General features: G+C 39.2%; 1 protein-coding gene across 1 annotated transcript; it reads left to right on the top strand.

Annotated features, from left to right (window-relative positions):
• The first annotated feature begins 131 nt into the window (after window positions 1–131).
• CRELD2 (cysteine rich with EGF like domains 2) lies at window positions 132–17,607 on the top strand. The gene is made up of 10 exons (XM_048300178.1): window positions 132–370; window positions 1,384–1,466; window positions 2,356–2,466; window positions 4,679–4,770; window positions 5,800–5,976; window positions 7,188–7,286; window positions 8,896–8,973; window positions 9,748–9,843; window positions 10,673–10,813; window positions 12,317–17,607. The coding sequence occupies exons 1-10, from the start codon at window positions 200–202 to the stop codon at window positions 12,373–12,375; spliced, it is 1,107 nt and encodes a 368-aa protein (XP_048156135.1). The 5' UTR covers window positions 132–199; the 3' UTR covers window positions 12,376–17,607.
• The last annotated feature ends 7,390 nt before the right edge of the window (window positions 17,608–24,997 follow it).

The following is a 24,997-nucleotide window of genomic DNA, read 5'->3' as shown; positions in this document are numbered from 1 at the left end:
CTGATTGGACCACGTCCCTTCGCTCCGCCGCCTCGACCAACGAGCACCCGGGGCCGGTGCGCGCGTGGGGCTGACGCGGAAATCTGAATGGAGCTCGCGGGCCGGCGGGGCCGGGGCGGGGCGAGGCGAGTGTGGCCGCCGCTGAGGGGGCTCGGCTGGGGCGGCCCCGCTCCGCATTCAGGGGTCCCGCGCCCTCGCCATGGGGCCCGGCCCCGTTCCTCGCCCGGGCCCCGCGCCGCGACCGGCCCGTGTGGCCTTGGCTGTGCTGCTCTGCGCTGCCCTGTTGCTGCCGCCGCCTGTCCGCGGCGCCGGTGAGCGGCGGCGCTTGGCGTGCTCCACCTGCCGGGGCATCGTGGACAGGTTCAACCAGGTGGGTGGCAGGGCCGCGGGATCGGTCCCGTAGGGGGCGGCCCCGTGGTGGGGCCGGGGTTCGGCGGGGCCGAGTAGCGGCGCAGGCGGCTCCGCGCCCGCGGCGCCGAGGGGCAGCGCCGGCCCCTGACCGGGCAGCGCCGGCGGGCGCGGCAGGAGTCAGGCCGGCTCTGCGCCCAGAGGCCGCACTGCGAGAGCGCCTCCGCCCGAGCCGCGTTTCTGGCGGCGCCCGGCCCAGTGACGGGGCAGCGGCGGGTCCTGCTCCGGCAGCGGTCGCAGTGCTGAGGCTGGTGGGTGGCAGAGCTCCTTCATCTCTGCCGTCAAAGGTGTTTGGTGCTTTTTGTGCAAAAAGGCTGGCTCCGTTGGAGCGTGCCCGGCTCCATGGGAAGTGCTGGTGGAAAGCTTCGTCCCCAGACATTCACTGTTGCCACTTGCAGCAGCCGTAGATTCAGTGTCGGCAGCGAGGGGCTGCTGCGCCTGGTGGCAGGTGCTTAGTGCTCTCCATACGCATATCGGCTGTTGCAGGCTCGCTAGGTCGCTTGAACTGTCGCTTGAGGTGTCGTTTGGTGGCATTGGCTCTGACTGGGGACAGCTGTGCTGATCGCCTTGTTGTATGGTTGTGTGCTTAAGTTACAGCGTGGTGCGGATTGGGCTGTTATCAGAACTGAGTGAAGTAGAGGTTCTGTTCTAATGATAATGAAAAACTTTCTGAGAACTTGAGGGAGAAGGGTGTAAAGTTTCATACGTGCATGGGGTTTTTTTGTAAACCAAGACTGTAACAAAGCCTTGCTTATGCCTTAGGAAAATTTAATCGTGTTATGCTGTAACCTGCACTTTCTCACTTTGTGTGTTGTCATTAGCAGTTGCTTTCACTCAGGAATTCGATCAGCGGCTTGAGGGCTCTAATGTAGTTTCTGCATGGCATTTTCCACAATTTTATATAAGCGTTTATTATTGCCCTTAATTTTTGTTAGAAACAAACCCTGTGTAATTTCTGGTACTTTTTATTTGTAGGGTTTAGCAGATACAGCTAAAAAAAACTTTGGTGGTGGAAACACAGCTTGGGAAGAGAAGACGCTGTCAAAGTATGAGTCCAGGTGAGCTGTCTCAAGTACTTCTCATTCAGCTGTGTTTTGCGTCCACTGTGTGTAACTTCACTGTACCGTTGTTTGTTTGGAACTTAAATACTGAACTTTGCAGTTACGGTTTCTCTTGTCCAAATCTTAAATTCTTAATTATTAAAATGTTATATTACATTGTAATCTAAAGATTATAATAAAGACTGAAATGCCTTATTAATGCCTTTATTCGTCTGGTTTCTGAAAACAACAGAAGTTAATTCTGTCATTAGTCATAGTAGGTTTTTTCTATTTAGCCATTAATGTCTTAAAGTAATGATCTTAAGTAATGGTCAATACTTTATTGCTAGTCATAAAAGGTACAGAGTACTGAAATACTTGGTTTAGAATTGAAGCAGTATCTCCTCCCTAGAGTTGTCACTATTTCAGCGCCAAAGAGAATGCAGATTACTGTAGCACCGGTATATATAATTGATCATGGAGCGAAGTAACCTGGTATCCTTCTCCTGCATTTCAAATGTTTATCTTAGTTGGAGCACTGAGATATTACTGTGAGATTCACAGGCTTGTATCAAATAAAAATATATTAAACGTATTGTTGAACATAAGAGAAAAGTACACCACTCCAATTTTCTGGGAAGCTAAAAATCTATCAAACCTACAATCTGCAAACATAGTAAATGCAAGCAAGTTACAAGGTTCTCGTGCTCATTATTCTGGTTTTGGATTTGGGTTTTTTTTGACTGAAGTAATGTTTATTAGTTCTTCATTCTGATACTTGGTGTGTTCTGAAACTAGTTCAAGGCACCCCATAAACTGATGAAATATTCTCACTGAAGTCTGGCTGCTCTGTCATGTCTTGTGTCGAACATTTAAATCAAATTTAGTTTTCCTTCTCTGCCCGTAGTGAAATTCGTCTAGTAGAGATCATAGAGAATCTGTGCGACAGTAGCAACTTTGAATGTAACAACATGGTAGAAGAACATGAAGAACTTATAGAGAAATGGTGGTTCAAATTGTAAGTATCATTTTTTTGCTAGAGATCTGTGTGTGAATAAATTATCTAAGAGGATGAACTAATAATGTTGAATCTTGTTCCTGAACAACAGCAGTATGGGTAATTCTTCATTATCCTTCAAGAGTTGCCATTGGGTACAGCTGGTTTCAGGCTGACTTTTAGTATCATGTGCTGCTGTACTGTGTTCATTTTGATTTTCAATTCCAGTAGTGTTGCACCAAAGCATCTACACTTGTGTCTTATACACTGTCTACTTAGTTACCAGTGGGGTGTTGAGGCAAACTAGCATTGGAAAATTGGGAAGTTTATTCCCTTATTTGTTTTCCTTTGTCACAAAAATGCAAGGGACTCTTTGGTTCTTGTGAGTTTTTTGTATACTTGCTTTTTTTTCCTGAAACTACATTTTGTCCTGCTGTCAATCAAAAGAATAGTTGGTGCTAATCAGTGTAGAAATTGGATCTCATGAGGATGGTAGAGTAGCAGCTGATTTTCCTACCTGCCTTTTGAGCTGGACTGTGATTTCTGTTACAGCTAAGCGTTTCATGTACTAGTCTTAAATATAATTAGTGCAAGGATGGCAGTATAGCATTTAGCTTTCTTAATATTTGGATGTTTTAGTTCCAAATAATGTTTCTTCTAAGTATTTTTCACTAATTTAGACTGTCAGCACTCCTAATTAACTAGAATTCAGTAGGGTGAACTGCCATTATAATGTTTCATAACTGGATAAGGTTTTTTGATAATCCACTTTCTTCTAAATGACTGCTTTATCCTTTTACCTAAGTATACAGGATTGTATATATGTTAACACCTCATGAAAGGAATAGAATAGAATAGCAGAGCAGAGAATAGAATATTTCAGCTGGAAGGAACAATGATCACTTAGTCCAACTGCCTGACCTCTTCAGGGCTGATCAAAAGTTAAAGCATGTTGTCGAGGACATTATCCAAACACCTCTAAAACACTGACAGGCTTGGGGCCTACACTACCTCTCTAGGAAACCTATCCCAGTGTTTGATCGCCCTCTTGGTAAAGAAATGTTTCCTAATGTCCAGTCTAAACCTCTCCTGGTACAGCTGTGAACCCTTCCCCTGTGTCCTGTCATTAAATACAACCGAGATCGGCACCTTCTTCTCCACTTTCCATCCTCAGGAAGCTGCAGAGAGCCATGAGGCCACCCCTTCCACCTCCTTCTAGACAAGCACAGAGTCCTTAGGTGCTCCTCATAGGACATGCCTTCCAGAAAGGTAAACTATGCAACCTAGCGACTTTAATTTGGCTAAAATTTGCAGAACTGGTCTTAAACTAGAAAATTTGACAAAGTAGACTTCCAAAAATAATAAAAAAAAATTATAAAATACATTGGGGTTTGGAAAGTTTTTGTATAGACATTTTGAATGTGATTTATTGTTCACCTTCCTTTCTTTAACCTGCAATATCCAAATGTCATTCCGTTTCAGTGGTAGTTTCCAAAGACAGTTTTTGTCCATTAATACCTTAGGTATTTTTTACAAGTTGTTACATAAAGGGTGGTCGATCACTGGAACAGGTTCCCTACAGCACCAAGCTTGTCAGACTTCAGGAATCATCTAGAGGACACTCTTGCTCATGTGGTTTAGTGTAGGAAGTCCTGCGAGGAGCTGGGAGTTGGACTCAATTAATTTGGGGTATTTTCTGGTGGTCAAGTAACATATAAATGACTTCTTAATTTAAAAAAATTCTTCTAAAATAATACTCGATCAGTGCTAAAAAAGAGGAGGAATTTTAACCCTGTCATCAAGTTGCCAATAATTTGAGCAAATGCCTATCTTCTGTATACTTGAGAAAAAGACACAGCAATTATCTATAAGAAAAAGACATAAATAAGACTGTTTAAACTATATATAAACCTTCCCTAAAAGTAAGGCCTTTTAAAAAAGGAGTGTGTGTGTGTGAAGATGAATTGATTTTATTTGTTGCTCTTACTTCACTTTTTTCTTTAATATAATCTATAAAATTTGAGTAGAGCTTGCTAATAGTATTGTATTTTAAAAAGTACATTTTCAAGTTGGAGGACTTCTAGAAAATGGTTCCTGAAATCTTCAGAAGAAACAGGTTTCTAATCTGTCATGTGCAATAGATTTCTCTTCTGTATTGTGCTGGCTCAATTGTGTGATGCTTTTAAAGAATCTCTGTTCTTTTTGTTTGTAAATGAATGTCTTTCATATACAGAAAGAAGAAGTATCCTGATTTGTTTAAGTGGTTTTGCATTGAAACAGTAGAAGTTTGCTGCCCTGCTGGAACATATGGACCCGATTGCCTTGGTAATTTTTCTTCTGAAAACTTCTGAAAAATTCAGTAGCAGATACGTTTTTTTACCTGTTTGTTTCAGTCTTTCCTGTCATGGACAAATACATGATGTATGATACTTTGCATGAGACAGTGGCTGCTGTGTAGTATGTACCTGTCTGTTGCCTCATAATTAAGTGGCTTGTGAATATCCTGCCTGAATAAAAGTCTTCTGAGCATGTAGTAATGTACAGAGCTGTCAAGGGTACTGAGATGTGCAGAAACCATCGATCTGATGCTCATATCCACACCTGATCCATCTTTAAAGGCTTTCTGTGACATGAAGGCTGTTGTTTAGGTGGCCTTGCAGAATCTGTGTAGACAAGAATCCTTGACCAGTTTCAAGAGTAAAACAGCCAAAATGCTGCTGGGGGATTAAATGAAGAAACTTGCAACTGAGGATCAGTTAAAAAGGCAGTGAGAGAAATTAGGTAAAAGTAGGTGGTAGATGAAAGTAAGGTCTTTGCAAAAGTGGTGAGAGATATTTTGGCCTCTGAAGCAGGTATAATTTATAAATCTCTAAAACTTTGCACCTTGTTAAGACATCTATTTTGGCCGCTTAATATATTGGTAAAAATTAAATCGTCGTTCCCTATATGGATCTAAGTGATATCTGGTAGATTTTTACAACTGTGATATGAGCCTTCTCAGAGACCCAGAAAAAATAAAGATACCAATTTTATCCAGGAAGCTAGGAAAATAAATAAAATTTTGAGCCATGGTCTTTACCCAAGATTAAATTGATAAATGAACTTTCCTGGAGATGGTTTTGAGTTTCTCTTGTACTTGAATATATTATTGAGCATTGCCTTATTGCAAACTTTTTGGTTACTCACAAGGGTAAAAAAGACTTTGTAAATTATATCCCGGTTGAGTGTGACTTTTTTTTACTTAGTTTTTATTTTATTTTTTGTGAAGAGGGAGGGACTTCGGGTGCTTGTGTCTGAGAGTAGAAAGTTATTTCCTTAAACATCCTATTTAAAAATATTTTTGATCCTTTTTAGCTTGTCATGGTGGGTCAGAAAGACCTTGCCATGGAAATGGCCACTGCGATGGTGATGGTACCCGAGGTGGAGATGGCTCCTGTAGCTGTAAGAAGGAGTACACGGGAGAATTTTGTTTGGACTGTTCCAGTGGTTACTTCAGTTCCTTGAGAAATGAGACGCATTCCGTTTGTACAGGTAACAAAGTCTTAACACGTGCCTACATCTTTGTGTAACTTCTTTAGTTTTTGTAAGCAAAACTAGAAGCAGTTTAAACTAACAAATGCAGGAAGAAAACATAATTTGGTCACTCAGCTTTAAGCGTAAAAGACATGTCAGTTAGTTTGGCGGAATTCTAAGGTTTTGCTAAGTCATTCTTCCAGATTGCCCTTGATTTTTAAATTTTTTTTCTGCTTTAAGAAGCAGAATTCATAAAAATCTTTGCCTCTCTGCTTCCAAAGTACTGTTAAAATCTTGAGCTGAAATTACTGCATACTGAACTACTTTAAAAGCTAGGTTTTCCTCATGTCTCAGATAAGCTTAAATGGAATAAATAGGCATGGAAACAGTTGATCTGTACTGCAAACTACTTAGATTCCAGTTAGGTATGCCTGAGTTTAATTTTGAAACAAAGTCAGGGTCATAGAAATAAAATTTTGCATTGGTCAGATTTTCAATTGTTCTTAGGCCCTTGATGAGATTCTGCAACTGCTACATCCTGACCCTGAGATCTAATAAGATTGTTTTTAAATAGTCTGTATTGGTTTTTTTTTTAATCTGGTTGTGTAGTAATTCTTCTGTATGATTCATTTTATATTACAATATATAGCATACGTATGTTACATAGGTGCGTTATATATGCGTTTTATATATATATATGTATAAAATATGGATCTACAACTGGATTTATAGTATATTTCCTTCTGAAGTTCTTCAGAGTAATATCAGTTCACACACTGATCTCATAGCTAGTTGCAAATGAAGTAGTGTGAGGATTCATTAGGTAGAGAAGTGCAGAGTTTGATGTTTAAACTCATGTCCCAGCTCTGAGGGGCTGATCTAAATTTGCCTTCCTGATCTCCTCTTTTCAAATATTTTAGAAATTGGACCTGCCACTTCTAGTCACTAGAATTTCATGGCAGTGTTCTCAGTGGTGCAAATAACTGTAATTGCTAGGTTTGGTTTCCAGGGGTATTTTGGGATTTTGCAGTTGTTTTGGACAGATAGCTCCATGTTTCTAAATTAAATCTTGACCTTATGGAGGTGCCATCTTGTGAATGGGAGTTTCAAGCTGCTAAAAGATGATGGCTTCCAGTGAATCCTAAATAAGGTTTTCTTTGAGAGTTTGTGTGCCCAAACTTGTCTTGGGATTTCTCAACAAAACTCAGCTTGTAGTTTTCTCCTCTCAGCCTGCCATGCTGTCTGTAAGACTTGTACTGGTTCAAGTAACAAGGACTGCCAAGACTGTAAAGAAGGCTGGGTTAAAAATGAAGGTGGAGCTTGTGTGGGTGAGTAATGCTTGGCAGACTTCAAACAGGTTTTATAGTAACAATGGCTAGTAAGATTAGATGACATCACTTCCAAGTTTTATTGTATTTTATGGAAACGATCTGTCACTTTAGATTTCTATAGTTTTATTAGTCTCTGTCTTCCTAACTTGTTTCATGTTGCAGGAAAGCAGTATTTTCTCCCCACTGATTGCCTGGTGATGATAGTTATCATACTGTTCACTGTATGTTTTTTTAGTTTAGTGGAATACATATAGCAGCAAGCAGGGTGTTTCTTTTGAGACATGAGTTTTCTTGGTGTTTATTTGAATGATAAACAATGTCCTGCTCTTGATTTAAGCTATTTTGTCAACTACTAGAAGATTCCTGTAAACTTAACTACATATTTTGTACTAATTGCACAATTGTCTTCACATAACTTTGTCATAAATGCTCGGCCCTAAGAGAGTTCAAACACTTCGCTATAAGCCATGCATGCTAACTTTTCTTGTTGTTGGACAGAAATACTGGGAGACATCAAGCTCAGTCATTCCATTAATCTCTTACCTGTTTCTATCTTATAATTTAACTTGGTTTATGAGGAGATAAGTGTGAAACACTTCAGGAAAAATGTGAACACTGAAAATACTCCCAGTGCAGGAAGGCACTAGGGGAGACTAACACATTCTGTTTAACTGGTTGAATTTGACCCCTTAAAGACCTCTAACATAAGGCCTGGAAACAGTGTCTTAGAACTGCTTCCTTTTCAAAGTGCCAGTGAGAACTGGGCTTGAATTACAGCTCTTGCAATACCTGCTTAGGCCACTATTGAGCAATCCAAGGGCATTTTTAAGATGCTTTGATACTGTCTTCTGTACAGCTGGGGTTTTCCAAATAATTATTGTCACTAATGAACTATAAATCAATTGAGTAATCAGTAGGAATGATGGGTGCAGTAACAGGATGAGAGTGACAGCAGTGACAGGAGGAAAGGGACAGCAATAATAGCCTTTCTTTGTCCGAATTTTTTAATGAAATACTCTTGCAGCCTTTCTTCAAAATCATAAGGTTTGCATGTTTTAACTGTGCAGTGGAATTGGTTTTCAGCTTGCCTGGTCCTAATCATAACCTGGTTTGCTCCAATTTGCTTTGTGTAGAATACTAAGTGGTGTATGTATGTGCATTTATGTAAGTTTTTTAGTCATATAAAAAGTTCTGTAACTTGGTAACATAGGAGTAGAGGAGAAAATAGTGTTCCAGAACAGTAGGCTGTCTGCTTGTTTGTTATGATACTTGCATAAATGCGTGACTTGAAAATGACAAGGATTGCAGGTATCCTGGAAGTTTATTTAATTTGAGCTCTTGAATTTCTGGTACATCTTTTATTGCCATCACAAAACATCTAAGGATCAGTTTTGATTTTCTAATGCAGGTTTAAGCTGAACAAAACAGTGTATGTTACCACGCTAGTTCTAACTAGCTAGTATCTAACATGTTGCATACCTGACCCCAAACTCATTGGAACAACTATTCTCAATGCAGTCAGTTTAAGTTTATAGCATTCAAATATTAATCTGGATGTTAAATCATGACTACTATTTTAGGTAACTTGTCACTTTTTATCTTTCAGATTTAGATGAATGTGCTGCTTCTCCTTGCAAAGAGCACCAGTATTGTTTGAATACAGATGGATCTTTCTCATGCAAAGGTTTCTTTTCAATCCACTGTTGTATTTTACTATCTAGAATCCTAATCTAATGCTAGAGGTAATGCTAGAAAATGCATGATAGGTATTTGGTACAGTGTGGTCTGATCCTCAGTGGGCACGGGGGGATGAAACTTCAGACCTATTGTATGAGTAAAACAAGAAATTTCTGGTTATTTCTACTCTGTTTTTGTGGGACCCCCTCCCTCAAGTACTGCATCTAGCTCTGAGGCCTCCAACATAAGGAAGGCATGGCCCTGCCTGAGTGGGTCAACTGTGAAGATCTTGATCAAGAAGATCACCTTCCCTGTGAGGACAGGCTGAAAGAGCTGGGATTGTCCATTCTGGAGAAGAGAAGGCTCCACCGCCTTTCAGTACCTAAAGAGGCCTACAACAAAGGTGGAGAGGGACTTTTTTACAAGGGCATGTAATGGACAAGACAAGGAGGAATGGCTTCAAGCTGAAAAAGAATAGGTTTAGATTAGATATTAGGAGAAAATCTTTACTGTGAGGGTGTTGAGGCACTGGACCTGAGAAGTTATGAATGCCCTGTCCCTGGACGTGTTCAAAGACCGGTTGGATAGAGCTCTGAGCTACCTGGTCTAGTGAAAGGTATCCAACCCATGGTGGAGGGGTTGGAACTAGATGATCTTTAAGTTTAACTTCCAGCCCAAGCCATTCCATGATTCCTTGTGTGGGTAAGCCATCTGACTTTAAGGGTAGTATTTTAAACCCCAGATATACAATTTTTTAATGCATAAAATATTTTATCTTTAGCATGTGATGCCAGCTGTGTAGGTTGCACAGGAGAAGGTTTTGAAAAATGCAAGACCTGTGCATCTGGATATGTGAAGGAAGATGAGAAGTGTACAGGTTGGTGGACTTGTACCTGGTAGAACACTGGTTTGCTCACTCTTGCTTAGCCATGCTGAGGAACTCATAAGTACGTTGACATTTGTGTGCTTCAGCTTTCATGCCTGTCAAAATGAACCCAGCCGTTCTGGTATTAGCTGCAAAGACATTCTTAATAACTTCCTTTATATTACTGAGCTAATATGCTTGGCAAGGCTTAAAGTGAATCACTGGTATGAGGGAACAAGGTATTTTTTAGTAGGTTCAGGAAACAGGTACATGAGTTTCGTCAGTTACCTACCACTTCAGATCTGTGTTTCTATTCATTTTGTAACAGAAAGACAGGAATTCTGTTAATCCATCAATGTCCAAGTTCAAATGGTATTCATTCTTAGTGAATTATAATGTGAAATTAGACTTCCTCTGTGGGAAGGAGCAGGACATATGCGTAATCTGAAGTAGCTATTCACTGTACTGATGTAGTATTTACAAGCTCTGCTCCCTTTAGCTATACTTTGATGGTATAAATAGAAAATGACTGTGGGGGAAATGTTCAGTAGGTTAAGATGAATTGCCTGATTGTGACAAACATAATTGCTTAATACATTTCTCTGTACAGGGACCTGCAAAACATTAAAAACAACAGTCCTGGGTGTTACCTGAATAACTTTGAAACGTCCAAATCATGAAGAATTAGATTATTTTAACAGAAGTGAAGTCTGTTGCAGCAGGATTCTGCTCTTCAGTGTTTTTCATATTTGAATAGAATTTTGTTTATATGACTGAGCGCAAATAAGGTTTATAACAAAATAACAGCAGTGGACTCTTTCTTTCCCTGTGCTATCTCTAGATATAGACGAATGTAACCTTCCTGAGAAGGTCTGCACGAAAGAGAATCAAGACTGTGTTAATACGTCAGGTAGTTACAAGTGTGTATGTTCAGAAGGGTTTGAAGATAAGGATGGAACATGTGTTCAAACTGTAAAACCAGGCAAGTAGCTTTTCAGGGACAATTTTTTAAAAGATACGCTGTATCAACAACTTAGAGTTTTATTTCAGTCTAAGGGGCTAGTTGCTTGTAAACCCCTCTGTATAATTTGTCATCTTCGTACAGCTGTGGTCTGTATCAATAGTTCATAGTGTAGGCCACACTGTCATGTTTTTTTGCTTAAAGATAGTTTATGTTTTTAAAGATTCTGTTCTTGTGTTGCTACATTTTTGCTTAACTCAAGATTGTGTTTTTAAGTCACTTAAGGGTTTGGCTTTTTTGCATAAAATGAGCTAGCAAATTTCTGCTGTCATAAAAGGAGTTCATCCTCCCCACTTCTTTCCTTTATCATTAATTGTAGTGACTTAAGGGTTTACCTGATTGCATGCAATCTTCAACTCATTGAAATCTCAGAAAATTATGAATTCTTTTTGCTGGATGACAAAGCTGAATTTGTTTATTTTGTGATCACGTATGTGCCAGTGCTGGTGTTAAGGTGAAGACATCCATCTGTCAGTCATAGGGAACTGTTTAGCTTCACTTAAACTATACCTTCAGTCAAAAAACGCAACTGTCATTTTTTTCTAGGATATATTGACCCATACAGACAGAACTACATTCATTAAAGATTCCATTACTCCATCCAGGCTTCTTTTACAATTCCAGAGAGAAAGATGGGATTATTTTGCAATAACAGCTGTAGGACAACAGATGAGAGACACTTAATTTCATACCTTTATTTTCTTTCTACTTCTTAGCTTGTTTGGATTTTTTGTCCCCCCACTTCCATCCCCAAGACTGATTTTTCATCTCGTACTAATAAGTTGTAAAGATGCATGTTGTTTTGCTGCTCAAGACCACTCAGTTCATACCTTATACTCTCGGTGCTCACTGTTATTACTCCTTTAGAATTAGTTAGGTACTTCTCTGATGTGCAGGGTATCAGGTTACTATGATTTTTAATGTGGTCTGACATTTTGAGACTAAAAGTAAAATGAAAGGTTGTCAAATTGGCTTAGGTTTTTTGGTTTATATACTGCTTTTCCCAATAGAATAAAATTGCTCTGCTCTTTTCAAGGTTGTTGTAACATCTGAACTGAGCAGTTTGTACTATAGAAAACAATTCTAAGTAAGACTTGCCCTATTTTTTCAAATATTGGAACTACTACTGATAGATTGTGTGAAAAGAAGGAAATTCACTGTGAATAGCTGAAAACAAAAGCCTAGGATAGAATACCTGTGCTGATTTTTTTTTTTTCCTTCCACTAACAGTGTAATACCAGTTTATTTGAAAAATTTTGTTTCCATATAGCAAAAAAAATAAATACAAGCTTAGGTTAGGAGAATGGTGCAAGTAGATGTTATATAGAGCTTAATTGCTTCTCTGGTCTTGATAAATATGTTGATTTGGGTTTCTCTTTAAAAAATCCTAATTTCAAAAATCATAATTATATATGTATAATTCATAGTAGATTTGTATTCTAATTGTGATGTTTAACTTCACAGGAGAGGAAGTAGAGAATGAAACAACTGAGCCTTCACATACTGAACATGTTGACTTATGATCTGCGTTCAGAACCAAAAGACATTCCTATCTCAAGTTTTAAATTATTGGACTAAGCCTCTGCTAGCTGACATACTGTGGAAGTCGTATGAAATATGCAGGTTGCCATTAAGACTTTTTTTTTTTTTAAATGGTGACAACCTGCTGTTTAAGCTGCATTTCTTTATTCTTAAATTCCACTTTTTATATAATTCTTCAAGAACAACACTCTAGATGGGTTAGTATAAAATTTGAGTGAACGTAACATTGTACCCAGCAGCTGTAAACAACTTGCAGGCTTCTCATTCTAGTGCCTACTGAAAACTGTTATCTTCTGGAAGAATTTAGTTGCACTTCGTAATTCAAGGAAAATTTAGACTGAAGTTTGTTGTTTCTAATCATGAGAAATATTTCTGTAACTGAAATACAGCTTTTGGAAATGGTCAAAGGGAATCTCCTGGGGGGTGGAAGGGCTGTTCCCTTAAACAAAATAGAATGCCTAATATTGCATTCAATAAAAGTTTATTTTGTTGGAATGTGCCTTAAAATTTTTAAGATGTTAATACCTTGATGTGTTGTCATACCTATTTTTCTTTTAAGTCAATGAAAAAAAAAATCCAAAACCACAAAAGCAACCCAAACAACCCTCAAAAAATCCAAAACCCCAGAACCTTGTAAACTGTATTTCAGTTCAGCACTGAATTCTGGCACTCAGTTGTGTTGGAATACATATGAAAAAAAACCCAACAATATCCCCTCTCTCACACACACTTCCCTCTAAGGGAAGAATTATGTCAAACTTAACTTTTCAAAGGCAGGTTGACAGGTCTTACTGACAGGTACTTGCATTAAATATGTAAACTAGTTTATAAAGTGATGAAAAGTAGGTTTGGCTAACACATGCCTGCAGTGGCTCATAGTTATTATGTGAATACTCTCTAGAATTGATGAATACAGGACTTTCACTACAGCCTACTGCTGTGTGCAATAGCCTCCTGTCTACTGCAGAGCAAGCATACTACAGTCAATTTTTCATCTTGTCTCTCGTGCCATTTCAGAGGGAAAGCTTATAAGCACAGCATAGACACCGCTTCCTATGTATTGTCTGTAAGCTTAAAGGTGAGTGTAAGAGCTAAAATGGATATATCCTGTAGGACTGTCATAGCTGTAAATACAGCAGGGACTGTCCAGCTACAGTCTCTGGTGGAAGTCAGTAAAGCTTAGAATACATTGTGGTGGTGGATACAGGGAGTATAACGAGGGGTTGTAGAATACAGCTAAGAAGAATACAGTTTAGGCTTGACTATGAGAACTTATAAACAGTACCCTGAGGTAAGGGGACATAAAAAGGCTATGAACCATAAAAATCAGACATCTTCTGTATGCTTCTGAAGACTTTTGTTCAAACTAAGTCACAGCTCAGTTTGTGAACAGTGCATGTAAGGTTTGTATGTGCAATGGAAACCTAGGTGGATATTGTACAAAACCTGATTCTGTTGGATTCTTATATTAAAAGCTGCCTAAGGTGATCTTGTGCATGATAGTTTAAATCCTAGTGGTATTAAGGTATCTGTAACAGTTTTATTTAAGTCAGTTTTCTTTAGCTGATATATCTAGATATTTTTTAACTTGGCAGTTGGAGAATGAAATCTTCAGTGCTTTCTCAGCTGTAATTGTTAGAAATGGGCCTATGTGCCACAAAATCTTGCAAGTTGGAGCGTAGGCATTGTATTTAATGAGTACTAAATTAAAAGGAGGAAAAAGTAGACAGTTTGGGAAGCACATGGAATACAACCCAAGGATCTTTAGGGTTTTTTAGCATAGGTGTAGCCGGTTACAGTAGTATTAGCCCCCAAGGATCCTGCAGGAGTGTCACTTGTCTTTGTTACTCACTCGCTCACATTTAACTCCCAGGTGTTGCAGGTTGTGGTAAGAACGCTCGTTAATCATAACAGGAAATGTTGGTTCTGTTTAGAAACTACCATCAACTCATACTCAAGGGAATTGTCTGTCCAGTACAAACCCTTTTATTAATGTTCCAAGCCTGAAATAATGCTTCCTTGTGAAGAACTTGCTACTCTAAACTCCTTTCAGCTTACTTGGGAGTCTGGGGGATACCTAATGACGTTCTTAACTACATGGTGGAAGCATTTGCTTCCTACCTGCGAAAGCTTTGGACAGAAAGCCTTAACTGAATTGCTCAGCTCTGAGATGAACTGGTAAAAACCAAAAACTTAAAAACTTCAAGAATTTGTTTTTCTGTGGTGATAGAGAGGAGAAACTCTTCCTAGCCTGACCTGCAGAAGTAATGAGAGTAGTCTGGTACAACCAGACTTTTTTTCAGTTCTGGAGAAAAAATGTTTCAGCTTTCCATTATCAGAGTACAAACATCAGTGTATTGTTCCCTACAAAACATACAGATGGGGTACTTGGGTATTAGGAGTCACTAATACTCTTATTTTCCTCAGTTCTCCCATTCTCCTGACCACCAGTCATAAGCATCTGTTGCTCTGCATTAAATTACTGTGGGGTCCAGAAAGGTGAATTCAAATATTTAGAGCTTTCATTGAAGGAATATTGGCTGCTGTCTTATGCCCTCTTGATGCTGAGTTTTTAAAGTTAGTTCCCTTGTTTTATTCTGTATTCTCCTTTTACTACTTCAGACTGTAATTAATGCTCCATTTTAGAAGTTGAAACTAAAAATTGTTTTGACTGAACTTAATCTTTTTTGCCCCTCTGCCTTGAATACAGTGGGGATTGGACTCTGAGTTGTCTTGGGTTTTGCCTTATATAATCAGAATGGAGGGGTGGAAGAGCAGGATTTAAACTGGTTAGCAGAACTGACAATGAAGGTCAAGTGCTTTTTGTTAACCAAGCCACTCCAGGCTATAAATGCTTTCTACTGTATATGTTAATAGTTTAGTGCTAAAGGAAAATGAGCTGTTTCCATTAAATTTTTCATTGCATTGTAAGGACATCTGGTTATGTGGTACAATACTTTGTACTTAGGGTTGTCTGGAATTACAGGTCTCATGTCCAACTATACAAATGTGTTGGTAAATACTCCAGAAGTGATCTGAAATATCCAACAAACAAGATTTGTGCTTTAGTGAAATGTTGGTTAGGTACTTCTGTCATAAGTAACAAGGTGAACTTCTAGACCCATACCTATGATTTATTTTGTAAACTTCATACTGTGGTATCAAATTGAAGGTGGCATCCCTTTTCCTAGGCTGTTTTGCTACTACTTTGTGGTTTCTTGACCTAAGTGTTTTTTGCAATGGGAAATAGTACTGAATAGTGTATCTAGGCACTTAAAAGGACAAGATTCTCTTGTATGTGATAGCTGGACTCGACAGAAGGTCCAGAAACACTTTCCAGGAGCAAGCAAATGTAGAGACCTGCATGTTTCATTTAAGGCTCTAAACAAGACCAGGAAAGCAGTATCAAGTATGCAGCATCTATACCACAATCCTCCTGCAGTGGCTAAACTTAGAAATCAAAGTATGTGCTGAATTGTTTTCTGCTGAACATTGGTACATAATACTGAATTTTTTCTTTGATGTGCATTCCCAACATGTCTGTAATAGACACTGAGCTCTCTTCAAAGTGTAACACCATCCATTCCTAAATAGGGTAAATGAAGTCTCTCTTGCACTTCTGCAGAATACCTTGATGACCTAGGTAATTTAGGAAGTCAGCGATCACCTGAAAGGGTTCAAATCACAATCTTCTTTCTCAGGAAAGGTGCCAAAGTCCATAAGTTATAGACAAGATCAGGACACGGGTGACTGTAAAATATCTGGGATATACGGTACAAACACACAACTTTTTCCTTTTATGGATGGTGAGGACTGATCATACATCATCCTAATATGTATGGGAGAAGTACTTTTCAGTCAGGCAGTTGACAGTTCAAAAGTCAAATATCTGTAAGTTGAAAAAACACCCGAGAATTGTGAAAATCACCAAATCACATTTTTAGCATAAAGCTCTCGATGTATGCGACACTATGTGCATAGGTTGAGACAATTCTCCCTGAACAACAGGGTGCACCCTGCCCTTCAGGTTTCTTTCAGACCATTCTTAATACCGCCCAAAGTGAGGCACACAAATAATTCAAGTTTGCCTTAACAAGTGACTAACTGAAAAAAGTGTGTTGAGAGAAAAATAAACAACGAAAGAAAACCCCCAGCAACAAAATAAAAGCTTTAAAGACCCAAAGAGGTCCTGGATCATGTGTAGCACGAATATAAATGACAGTTGTCCATAATGGTCCTAGCTGACCTCCTGATACCCCTGCCTTCCCTCTGTCTCAGACTGCTATGGATTGTTTCCTAAAACTATATTTTATCTGTTCTGAAAGGAATCTTCTGAGGTTATTCAAAGCAACTGCCTGTGCTTTTTTTTTTTAATTCCTTTGATCAAAATGGAATTTTTCTCATCCCTTTCAGCAACTTCACACCTTGTCTAATTTCATGGTTTTATTTGCTGCTGCTATGCCTACAGCAGCCTTTAATACTCTTCAAATTGCTTGCTGGTTCTTCTCCAAGAGGGCTTTGGCTTTCTTGATTCCATTCCTTTGTGCTAAGACAGTGGCTCTGTATTCCTTCCAGGTCACTTGCCACTGTTTCCACCTTGTGTGTTTCTTTTTTTGACTTTAGTCAGGAGCTTGTTGTTCATTCTTGTCAGCTTCCTGCCATCTTTGCTTGATTTCCCACACATCAGGGTTGGAGAAGGCGATCACTGAAAATCAGCCAACTGCCTTGGACCCTTTTGTCTAGGAGTGTCTGCCTTAGCTTTGCTCCCATGCTGATCCCTGAACTGCCCAGGTCTACTCTTGTGACATAAAGGGTTATGATCCTGCTACTGCTTTGAAGGCAAAATAGTGTTTGGTTACACTTCTTGATCTGCTGCTGAGGTAAAAATATTGTCTCTCTACTTAATGGTGCTTTTTTGTTGAATCCAACCCTTCTTACTCGGCTTTGGTCAGTGGGGCAACTTTAGGCTCTTAGGGACTAAGGGTCGTCTTTTTGATCTGCTTTTGTTAGAGATGTGCCCTAATCCTCACATGTCCCCCCCAGGTTGCATCACAGCATTTGATATGTAGGATTCACATCTAGCACTGCATCCACTAGTGCAGAAACTACATGAGCAGTAGCTAGAAAGTTGTGCAGCTAGAAGAACGTGTTTCTGTTGCTGAATTCTGTGTTAACAGCACACAGTAAATCCAAGAGGGAAGAAAAAAAAAAAACAGTTGGATCTTTAAACATATATTGGGGCTGCTATGTCAGTATTCTTAAGCATATTTGAGAAATTATGGATACTTTGGTGGTGGTGCTTCATGTTTTGCAAATTGTGGTGTCCATAATTTTGGTAGATTATGTATACAGTAAATTCATAAATCTTTCTGTATTTCTGAGGGGGTTTTGGTAGATACTGTACTTGGACTAAGCAAATTTATCTTCCTTGAGGAAAAAAGCAAAAGCTCCTTAAATAAGGTCAGTTCTGGTTCACAGTGATTTTTTTCAGTGGCTTCTAGGAATTTGGTCCAGATCCTGTTATTCTTGCCCATTCTGTGTACCTGTAAGAAGTTCTTTCTAATTAAAAATGAAACAAACGTTGATTTTCTTTAGTATTTCTTAGTTAAAAAAAATCTGGGTTTTTTTGTTTTTTAATGAAGTGGAGGAAGAAGGAAAAAACACTTTAAGAAATAAGGTGTCCTTCTTATTCAGGTTTTTTATTTTGTTTTTGTTTTTTCTTCGTAGATAAAAATAGCTGCCCAAAAAAGGGATATGTGAATAAATTAGTATTCTAACAAGCAAGACCTAGTGGGTCATCTTATTTTTCCCTGCCAATGTGGAATTATTCTCTCTGTGCCATTTGGATATGCACTATCTAATTACAAAATTGCTGAGGTAATGTATTTTCCATCATTCCACATTATTTTATCTATCAGAATATATTATCATTTGATAGTAATTCTTTTTAATAACTAGCACAATAAACAAGAACTCTCTCACGTGCAGCTCATTACGCTTCATTTCTTTGAGGTCATGCACAAAAGATAGTCCTGTATAAGATCTTTGCTTTGCAAAAGGTGGAAGAGGAACATGTTCAGGGAACTGAGACTCATCTTTGACCTTTAGCATAAAAAATGCTAGAAAAAGCAGCTTTTTAGTTGGCTTCCAAATTTTTTGGTTTCTGGAATAAGCAGTGTCACATTTTCAAGCACTGAAGCGAAGAAGACCAGAAAATACCATTTAGAAAAGCATAACAACAGCTGACATTTTTGTATGAAATGTAGTTACCTGAAGAAAATGACTAACCATAGCTCTTGGCAGCAGTGAAACACAGTTTCACTACTAAGATAAATCAACTTGCTCTTGGGAAATTCAGAATTTTTTCTGTGTGAGTGTATCCCCTCAGTGATTTTATAACTTTCTAAGAAAGTTGTTTTCATTTATTTATCAAGTAACAGCAAGGCAGCTCAGCATGGGCAGAGAGAAAGATCACACATCACTGGGAATGGAAAAGAGGGAATACAAAGTCACCAGGTGTATGGAGCAGCCACCAGAAAGGGATGGTGTGGTGGCAGTCTTCAGTGGCAATCTCTCGGAGCTCTTCAGTAATTTTGTCCAAGAGCTTGGACTGAAGCAACAGCTTCTTAGTATTAGGTTAGGAAATAAAGAATTGTCTCTGCTCCATTTTTACGTTTACTCATCTGTACATCAAAATGGTTATGTTTATAATGAAACACTTTCATAGGTAGGTATATATAGACCTATGTGCCATAGAAAAACACCTTCCAATTTAAGTACTTCATAACTTCTTAATTTTTTTTTCACTATGCATCATAATGTATGCAGTGATGAAAATAAATTTTTCCTACCTGATGTCAACTTTTGCAACAAGAAATTTTGTTGCAGTGTGAGCTGTAGAAGCTGGACAAACTCTTCCCATTTGCTTGCAAGGGAAAAAAGATGAGTCATTAAGACACAAGCTGTTGTGTCTTTTAGGACATAATTCTGTTATCAATTCATTGCACACTGTTCATGTTCACAACAAACAGAGTGTCCCTAGAATAAGTTTTATTTTAGGCTAAAGCTCTTCACCCAGATGGTGTTTGACCGGGTATTTTGACAAGACAGTCATTCTAATGGGACAGCTCTGGAATTCCAGTTGTTTGGGAAAGAGAGCTCTGTGGCCCGTGGTGCAATGTTGCTTCAGGCCTTCCCTTTGTAGGTGATAAATGCTGCAGCACAGCTGTTTGCCCCATGCAGAGATGCACAGCTGTGCTACTCAGGAAAAGGAGTTTGTCTCTGCCATGCTGTTTCAGTATATTTCAGATTTTCACAGATAGCTGCAGATTTTCACAACTTCAGTGTTAAGCCAGCAGAGGGTACTCTTAAGCTTCCAAGAATAAGTTACATTGGATGCCTCAGGAGGTTACTGCCTCAGAGTTACTGTACTGAGGGGAGAGGCTGGAAATGTGAACTCTTAATTATATGGGCCTCATTGCACTTAGGTAAAAGCGTTGAATAGGCCACATAGTTTATGAGTAAACCTACACTGCTAATTTTCCAAAAGCACAAACCAAGATCTCGTCAGTATAGTATAATCTTAAAAATGGGGAAATTCAGGTTTGGAGGGACTCCAGGTTGTTTCTTATGCAGCCAAGTGGTGATGCAGGGTTGCTGTGAGAGCTGAGTGGTTGCCTTACCCACTCTTGAAAACCAATAAGGATGCAGACTGCACGGCCTCTTTTGGCAGCTGTCCTCACAGGCAAAATGTTCATCTGTGTATTCAGGCTGAACCCGCCTTGTTCCAACTTACACCTGCTGTTTCTTGGCATCTTGCCGTGCACTGCTGTGGATCCTTGATCTAGTGGCCCTGCTTTTTCTAATGCATCCCAGAAGGCTGCTGGCCCTCTCTCCTGCCAGGGCACTGCTGGCTCACATTCATCTCACTGCCCACTGGACCCCCAGGGCTTTTTTACACGGAGTTGCTCTCCAGCTCTCAGTCCCCAGACAGTGTCACCGCAAGGGGATCTTCCTTCCGAAGGGCAGCAATTTGGGTTTCTCCTTTTTGAGTTTTATAAGGCACTGTCAGTCCATTCCTCCATTTTGGCTAGATCCCATTTTTCTATGAATTCTTATACTTACACTCCATTTTCATTTAAATCAAGAGTTCTGCTGCCTTTAATAGAATAAATTCACTAGAATTATGTACAAATTTTAGAAGTTTGTAGGCTTGTGGATTGCAGATTTGTACACAATGTTACTACAAATTAAACTACAAAATTGGATCATGGATTTCCAGCCTGTTAAGCAAATAACAGAGGAACAGAGTTTCATCTTTTCTTTGAAAAATAATACTTCAAGAAGAAAAATAGTCTTTCTTATATAGCTTGCATATCTCTCGTGTGATATGATAGTCAAAGTACAAGGCACAAATGCACATTTAACTGTACTTGACAGAGTGATGAAAATCTTACTGTAACTATGACTTTTAAAGGCTCATAATCCATCTCTAAAAACCAAATACATTTATGTCATTACTCATGTGTACAAACAGAGATTATTTAAAGCACAGATGTTGCTCCCTCACTGTTCTTCAGTCTTCCCCTCTGCCAGTCAGCTATATCACCAGTTGCTCCTTCTGTCTACAGCTGTATGTTTTCTGCAGATCAAAAGCATAGCAGTGAGGTGGCAAGAAACACCTGGGACCTTTTCAGAATTCTTGCTGATGCATCTGGAGCTCCCAGGATTGTCAGAGCACTGAGACTAATGGAACCACATTTATGACCAATTTGCAACCTGGCACCACATGAGCCAGATGAGTTGATGAAAGCTGGTGACTCATTAGGGGCAGTATAGCAGTGTTTTGTACAGGACCCTTGACTTGACACTATGGTCAATTAAATTCTACCTATTTCTTCCCAAAACCTTGTGGAAATGTACTGGGTCAGCAAAAATATGGTTTTGTGAAGGTCACAGTCTAGCGTACTTCACCTTTCATTTCATTTTTTATGGTTTCATAGTTGGAAAAAGTGAGAGATGAGAAAGGAGGGAATTAGGTGCTGTGATATTTATAGACCAGTTACCATTCTTGTTACCTGAAGAAAGGTCAGGTTAGTCTTCTGCTACTTGTTTCGTTTTAAGGTTATGAATAATCTCACTCTGTAACTGATGCAAGTAAATTTTAATGGGAAAGCATTCAGTATCAGCCTGGAGGGTTCACAGTGCTGCAGAGAGAGAGGTGTGCATATGGCTGAAATGTTTCCATCTAAGGCAAGGGTCAACAGCATACAGTGCCACAAGTAGGGGAGAGGTCATCCTTTCAGATGCAGTATTTTCTAGCTGCCACTGAGCTCCTTCAAGTGTACTAAGCTTCTAGTTGGGGAAAAAAAATTAGTCTGGCACACAGCACTTGAAAAGATGCTGACCCCTGTTCTACATCTCACACTTCACGGGAAACATCCATGGTTGTTGAATTTAGCTATATCAGAGCATGTGTTTCAAATCCTGTGAACTTATGTGTCCGTTAACAGCAATTTAAAAACCTGCCAGCTTTCATAGAATTCTATAAACAAGAATATGTAGTACTTCTGAAGAGTTATCTGCTATTACTCTGAAAATAGTCTGATGTTTACCAGAGAAGGCATCACCAGTGGAGGTACACGCTCCATATTGGCTTGCATTCTGTATTGTAATAATATTTGGACTTCCCTTGATGTGAAGTAAGAGCACAGTGTTTACATGAGCTAGACGCACAGTACTGGAAAGAAGCAGCTATATGAGTTAATGTTGTTTGAATAGCAGTTGAATAAACTTCCATGGGAAATATGTTTATTTCTGAACTTAAAAATGGTTCCAGGAAATACTCATGCTGTGACAAAAAGTTTCACTCTTCTTTGGAACAGACAAGGATTTTATCACAGGATCGTGGACTTCTGAGTTTGCCCGTAAAAGAATGAATAGGCAATACTTTTTGAGTCCTTGTATTTACACATATAAAGAAGAAGAAAAAAAGCATCATAATTCTGCAAACTAAGAGTGACAACTGTATTTAAGGTTCCAGGAAAGCCTTAAAACCCTTAAAATTCCTAGTAGCAGGTTGAAGGAAGAGATGATGCGTGTTTGTTAAAATAAGAAGTTGTGGGAAACTGTCACTGGTGAGTTTTGTCATTGCTAATATCACTTCTTTTAATCCTGCTCTTCTCTATGAATAAGCAGCAAGCAGAAGATTTTTAGCAAAGCATCCAAACCAAGTGAGCTTCGGCAATTCTCTTTTTTTAAAACCCAACAGGACTACAGGAAAAACAGATGTGATGACATGTAGAGCAAAACATAGAAGCTTCTGAAAACCAGAATAGTCCAGATTATATGGTGAAGGTGATGCCAATGAAATGGAATGAGCAGGCCCTTGCCACAAAAGTCATTCCAGTAGCACACTGACATTTTACTTTAGTTCTTCCACAGGAAGAGCTGTGGAACATGTCTCCAAAGTTTTTGACTTACACCTGTCAGCAAGGACAGATGACCGATGAATTGAGATGTGTGTAATGGCAGCACACCGAGGTTGTCAGTTGTATCCTGCAAGATTTCAACAAAGATTGCTCTGAGTTTGTCCAGGGCCACCTTTGAAGTACCTTTTTTAAAGTGTAGGACATTCAGATAACATGTCCGTAAACAAATCCATGGTGGAGTGCAGGCAGGGATGAGATTCCTGAGTTCTGGATCTAGCCTTCCTGTGAATTATTTGTGTGATTTTTGGATTGTTTGCTTCATTGAGTTTTATCCTTTTGGCAGGCCTGTACTTGATAAACTGGCCTGGACAGTGTTATCCCAGTGTGAGGTAGGAAAGAACATCTCTTAATACAGTGAGTGGAATGACTCTAGTGCCTCTCATTGAAGGCCAGAATCAGGAATGAAAAGTATTGTCCTTAATGAGGAAATTTAGTGAGCTAAGTGGCCACGCACAGGCATTGTTATTCAAGGCATCCATATGGTTACCTGACTTGCTCTGGAGAACCTGACAGGCCTGTGGCATCCTGGGCTTTGGATTAATTCAGTGGTATCTGGTGCAAACCAAACATCTTTAGTGAACACAGGAATCGTGGTGATTTTGTGCTTTCTAGTGCTGCTGTGAAATTTATATCACTGCAGAAGCGGGAGAACCACTCGCAAACCCCAATGTGAAGTGTCCAAAATGATGAAATAACTCCAGGCTTTGGACTGTGGAGCACAATACATATCAGTTCAAACAAATCTGAGAATTAATGTAAACTTTTTAAGGATAGGCAGCTGCAATTTTGGCGAGAACTGAAGGAAAATAACAGGCAGGGAGAAAAAGTTGCTTTTGACAAACAAGGTTTGGTTGTATGGTCATAATTGGAATTTACACAGTGTCTTGTTCAGAGAATCAGTGTTGCTCTATGCCCACAGCAAGAACAAAATAGATGGACAGAGAAAATTATAAAATGCAACATGATGAATGCATATTGTCTCAATCTCTTTCTTTCCAAATGGAAATTTCTGAATTTTTCCCTTTATTTTGCCTAAAAGGTAACAATTCTAAGAAAAACAAAGCTGTTTAGGGGATGGCATTAACAGCAGGACAAAATGTTCTTTCTTCTTCACAGAGCCAACTTTATGAGGACCTGTTAAGAAATGCTAAACTTCATAAAAGTTTAACCTCTTATTCTTACATAACTAGTGATGTATCTTGTGGTGACAAGTGATGAATGATTTTCTAGAATACTTGTTTCTACTAGCAGGAGCCACAACGTATTTTCCCACATAAAAGCTCTTAGATACAGTGACTAGTGTTTAAAGTAGAAACTGATTTTCAGAATTTATATTGTAGTGGAAATCAATGAAACCAGACAAATGAAATTATTATTCTTTTTCAGCTGCAAACACAGCTTAAGTTAGTATACTTAGATGGTCGAGAAGGCCATCAGCTTCAAAGTTAAGGACAAACATTTACCTAATTAGTAAAGTTGTGCACGAAGGCAGGGAGAAGTTGAAGAATGCTTTCCAACACCAGATAGATTTTGGAGATGGCAGGTGATACTGATTAAGTGATGCTGAGGATCATTTTTTCTGGCTAACTTCTTGGCTTTCTCTGCCCCTCCCTTCCCCACCTGCTGCATTCCTCCCCACTCCCTTCTTGCTTTTATCTGCAGCCAGTCTCCTTCCTCAGACCACAGCTGTCCAAAGCCCTTTGCTTGCTGCTTACTTTTTTTCCCACACTTGATGTTGTTTTACTTCACTTCTGTTGGTGTTTAAAGAGAGATATTGGATGCTTTCCCTTGCCAGTAAATCTGTGGTGATCCACAGTGATTCAACACCACTGAAGGGATGGAACTAGTCAGCCAACCCTGCCACTTGGGGATATCACTGTAAGTCAGGTGTTACCATTGCTGTGAGTCAGTGGGAGACTTGCCCACAGTTTTTAACTGGACCATATCTGAGACCTTACAGCACTGAAAATGAATGGGTAAAACCAGAAACCTTTCTGCCAATGTTTTAAAGAGGTCTTTTGCAAGGAGAATACCCTAGTCACTGGGACTCACCTGTATTGGAGTGAATAAGCTTTCAGAAAGGAACAAAAGTTCAAAAGAGAAGAAAGAGAAA

Source organism: Corvus hawaiiensis, chromosome 4 (genome assembly GCF_020740725.1).
Source record: "Corvus hawaiiensis isolate bCorHaw1 chromosome 4, bCorHaw1.pri.cur, whole genome shotgun sequence".
In the NCBI taxonomy this organism is placed as follows: domain Eukaryota; kingdom Metazoa; phylum Chordata; class Aves; order Passeriformes; family Corvidae; genus Corvus; species Corvus hawaiiensis.
Note: the sequence above shows the minus strand (reverse complement) of the source record. Positions and strands in the feature narration are given on the sequence as shown.

Coding starts and splice junctions, on each gene's coding strand:
- CRELD2 (XM_048300178.1), top strand. CDS start 200: ATGGGGCCCGGCCCCGTTCCTCGCCCGGGCCCCGCGCCGCGACCGGCC. Junction 7,287..8,895: donor TGAAGGTGGAGCTTGTGTGG/GTGAGTAATGCT, acceptor TTTATCTTTCAG/ATTTAGATGAATGTGCTGCT. Junction 8,974..9,747: donor TGGATCTTTCTCATGCAAAG/GTTTCTTTTCAA, acceptor TTTTATCTTTAG/CATGTGATGCCAGCTGTGTA.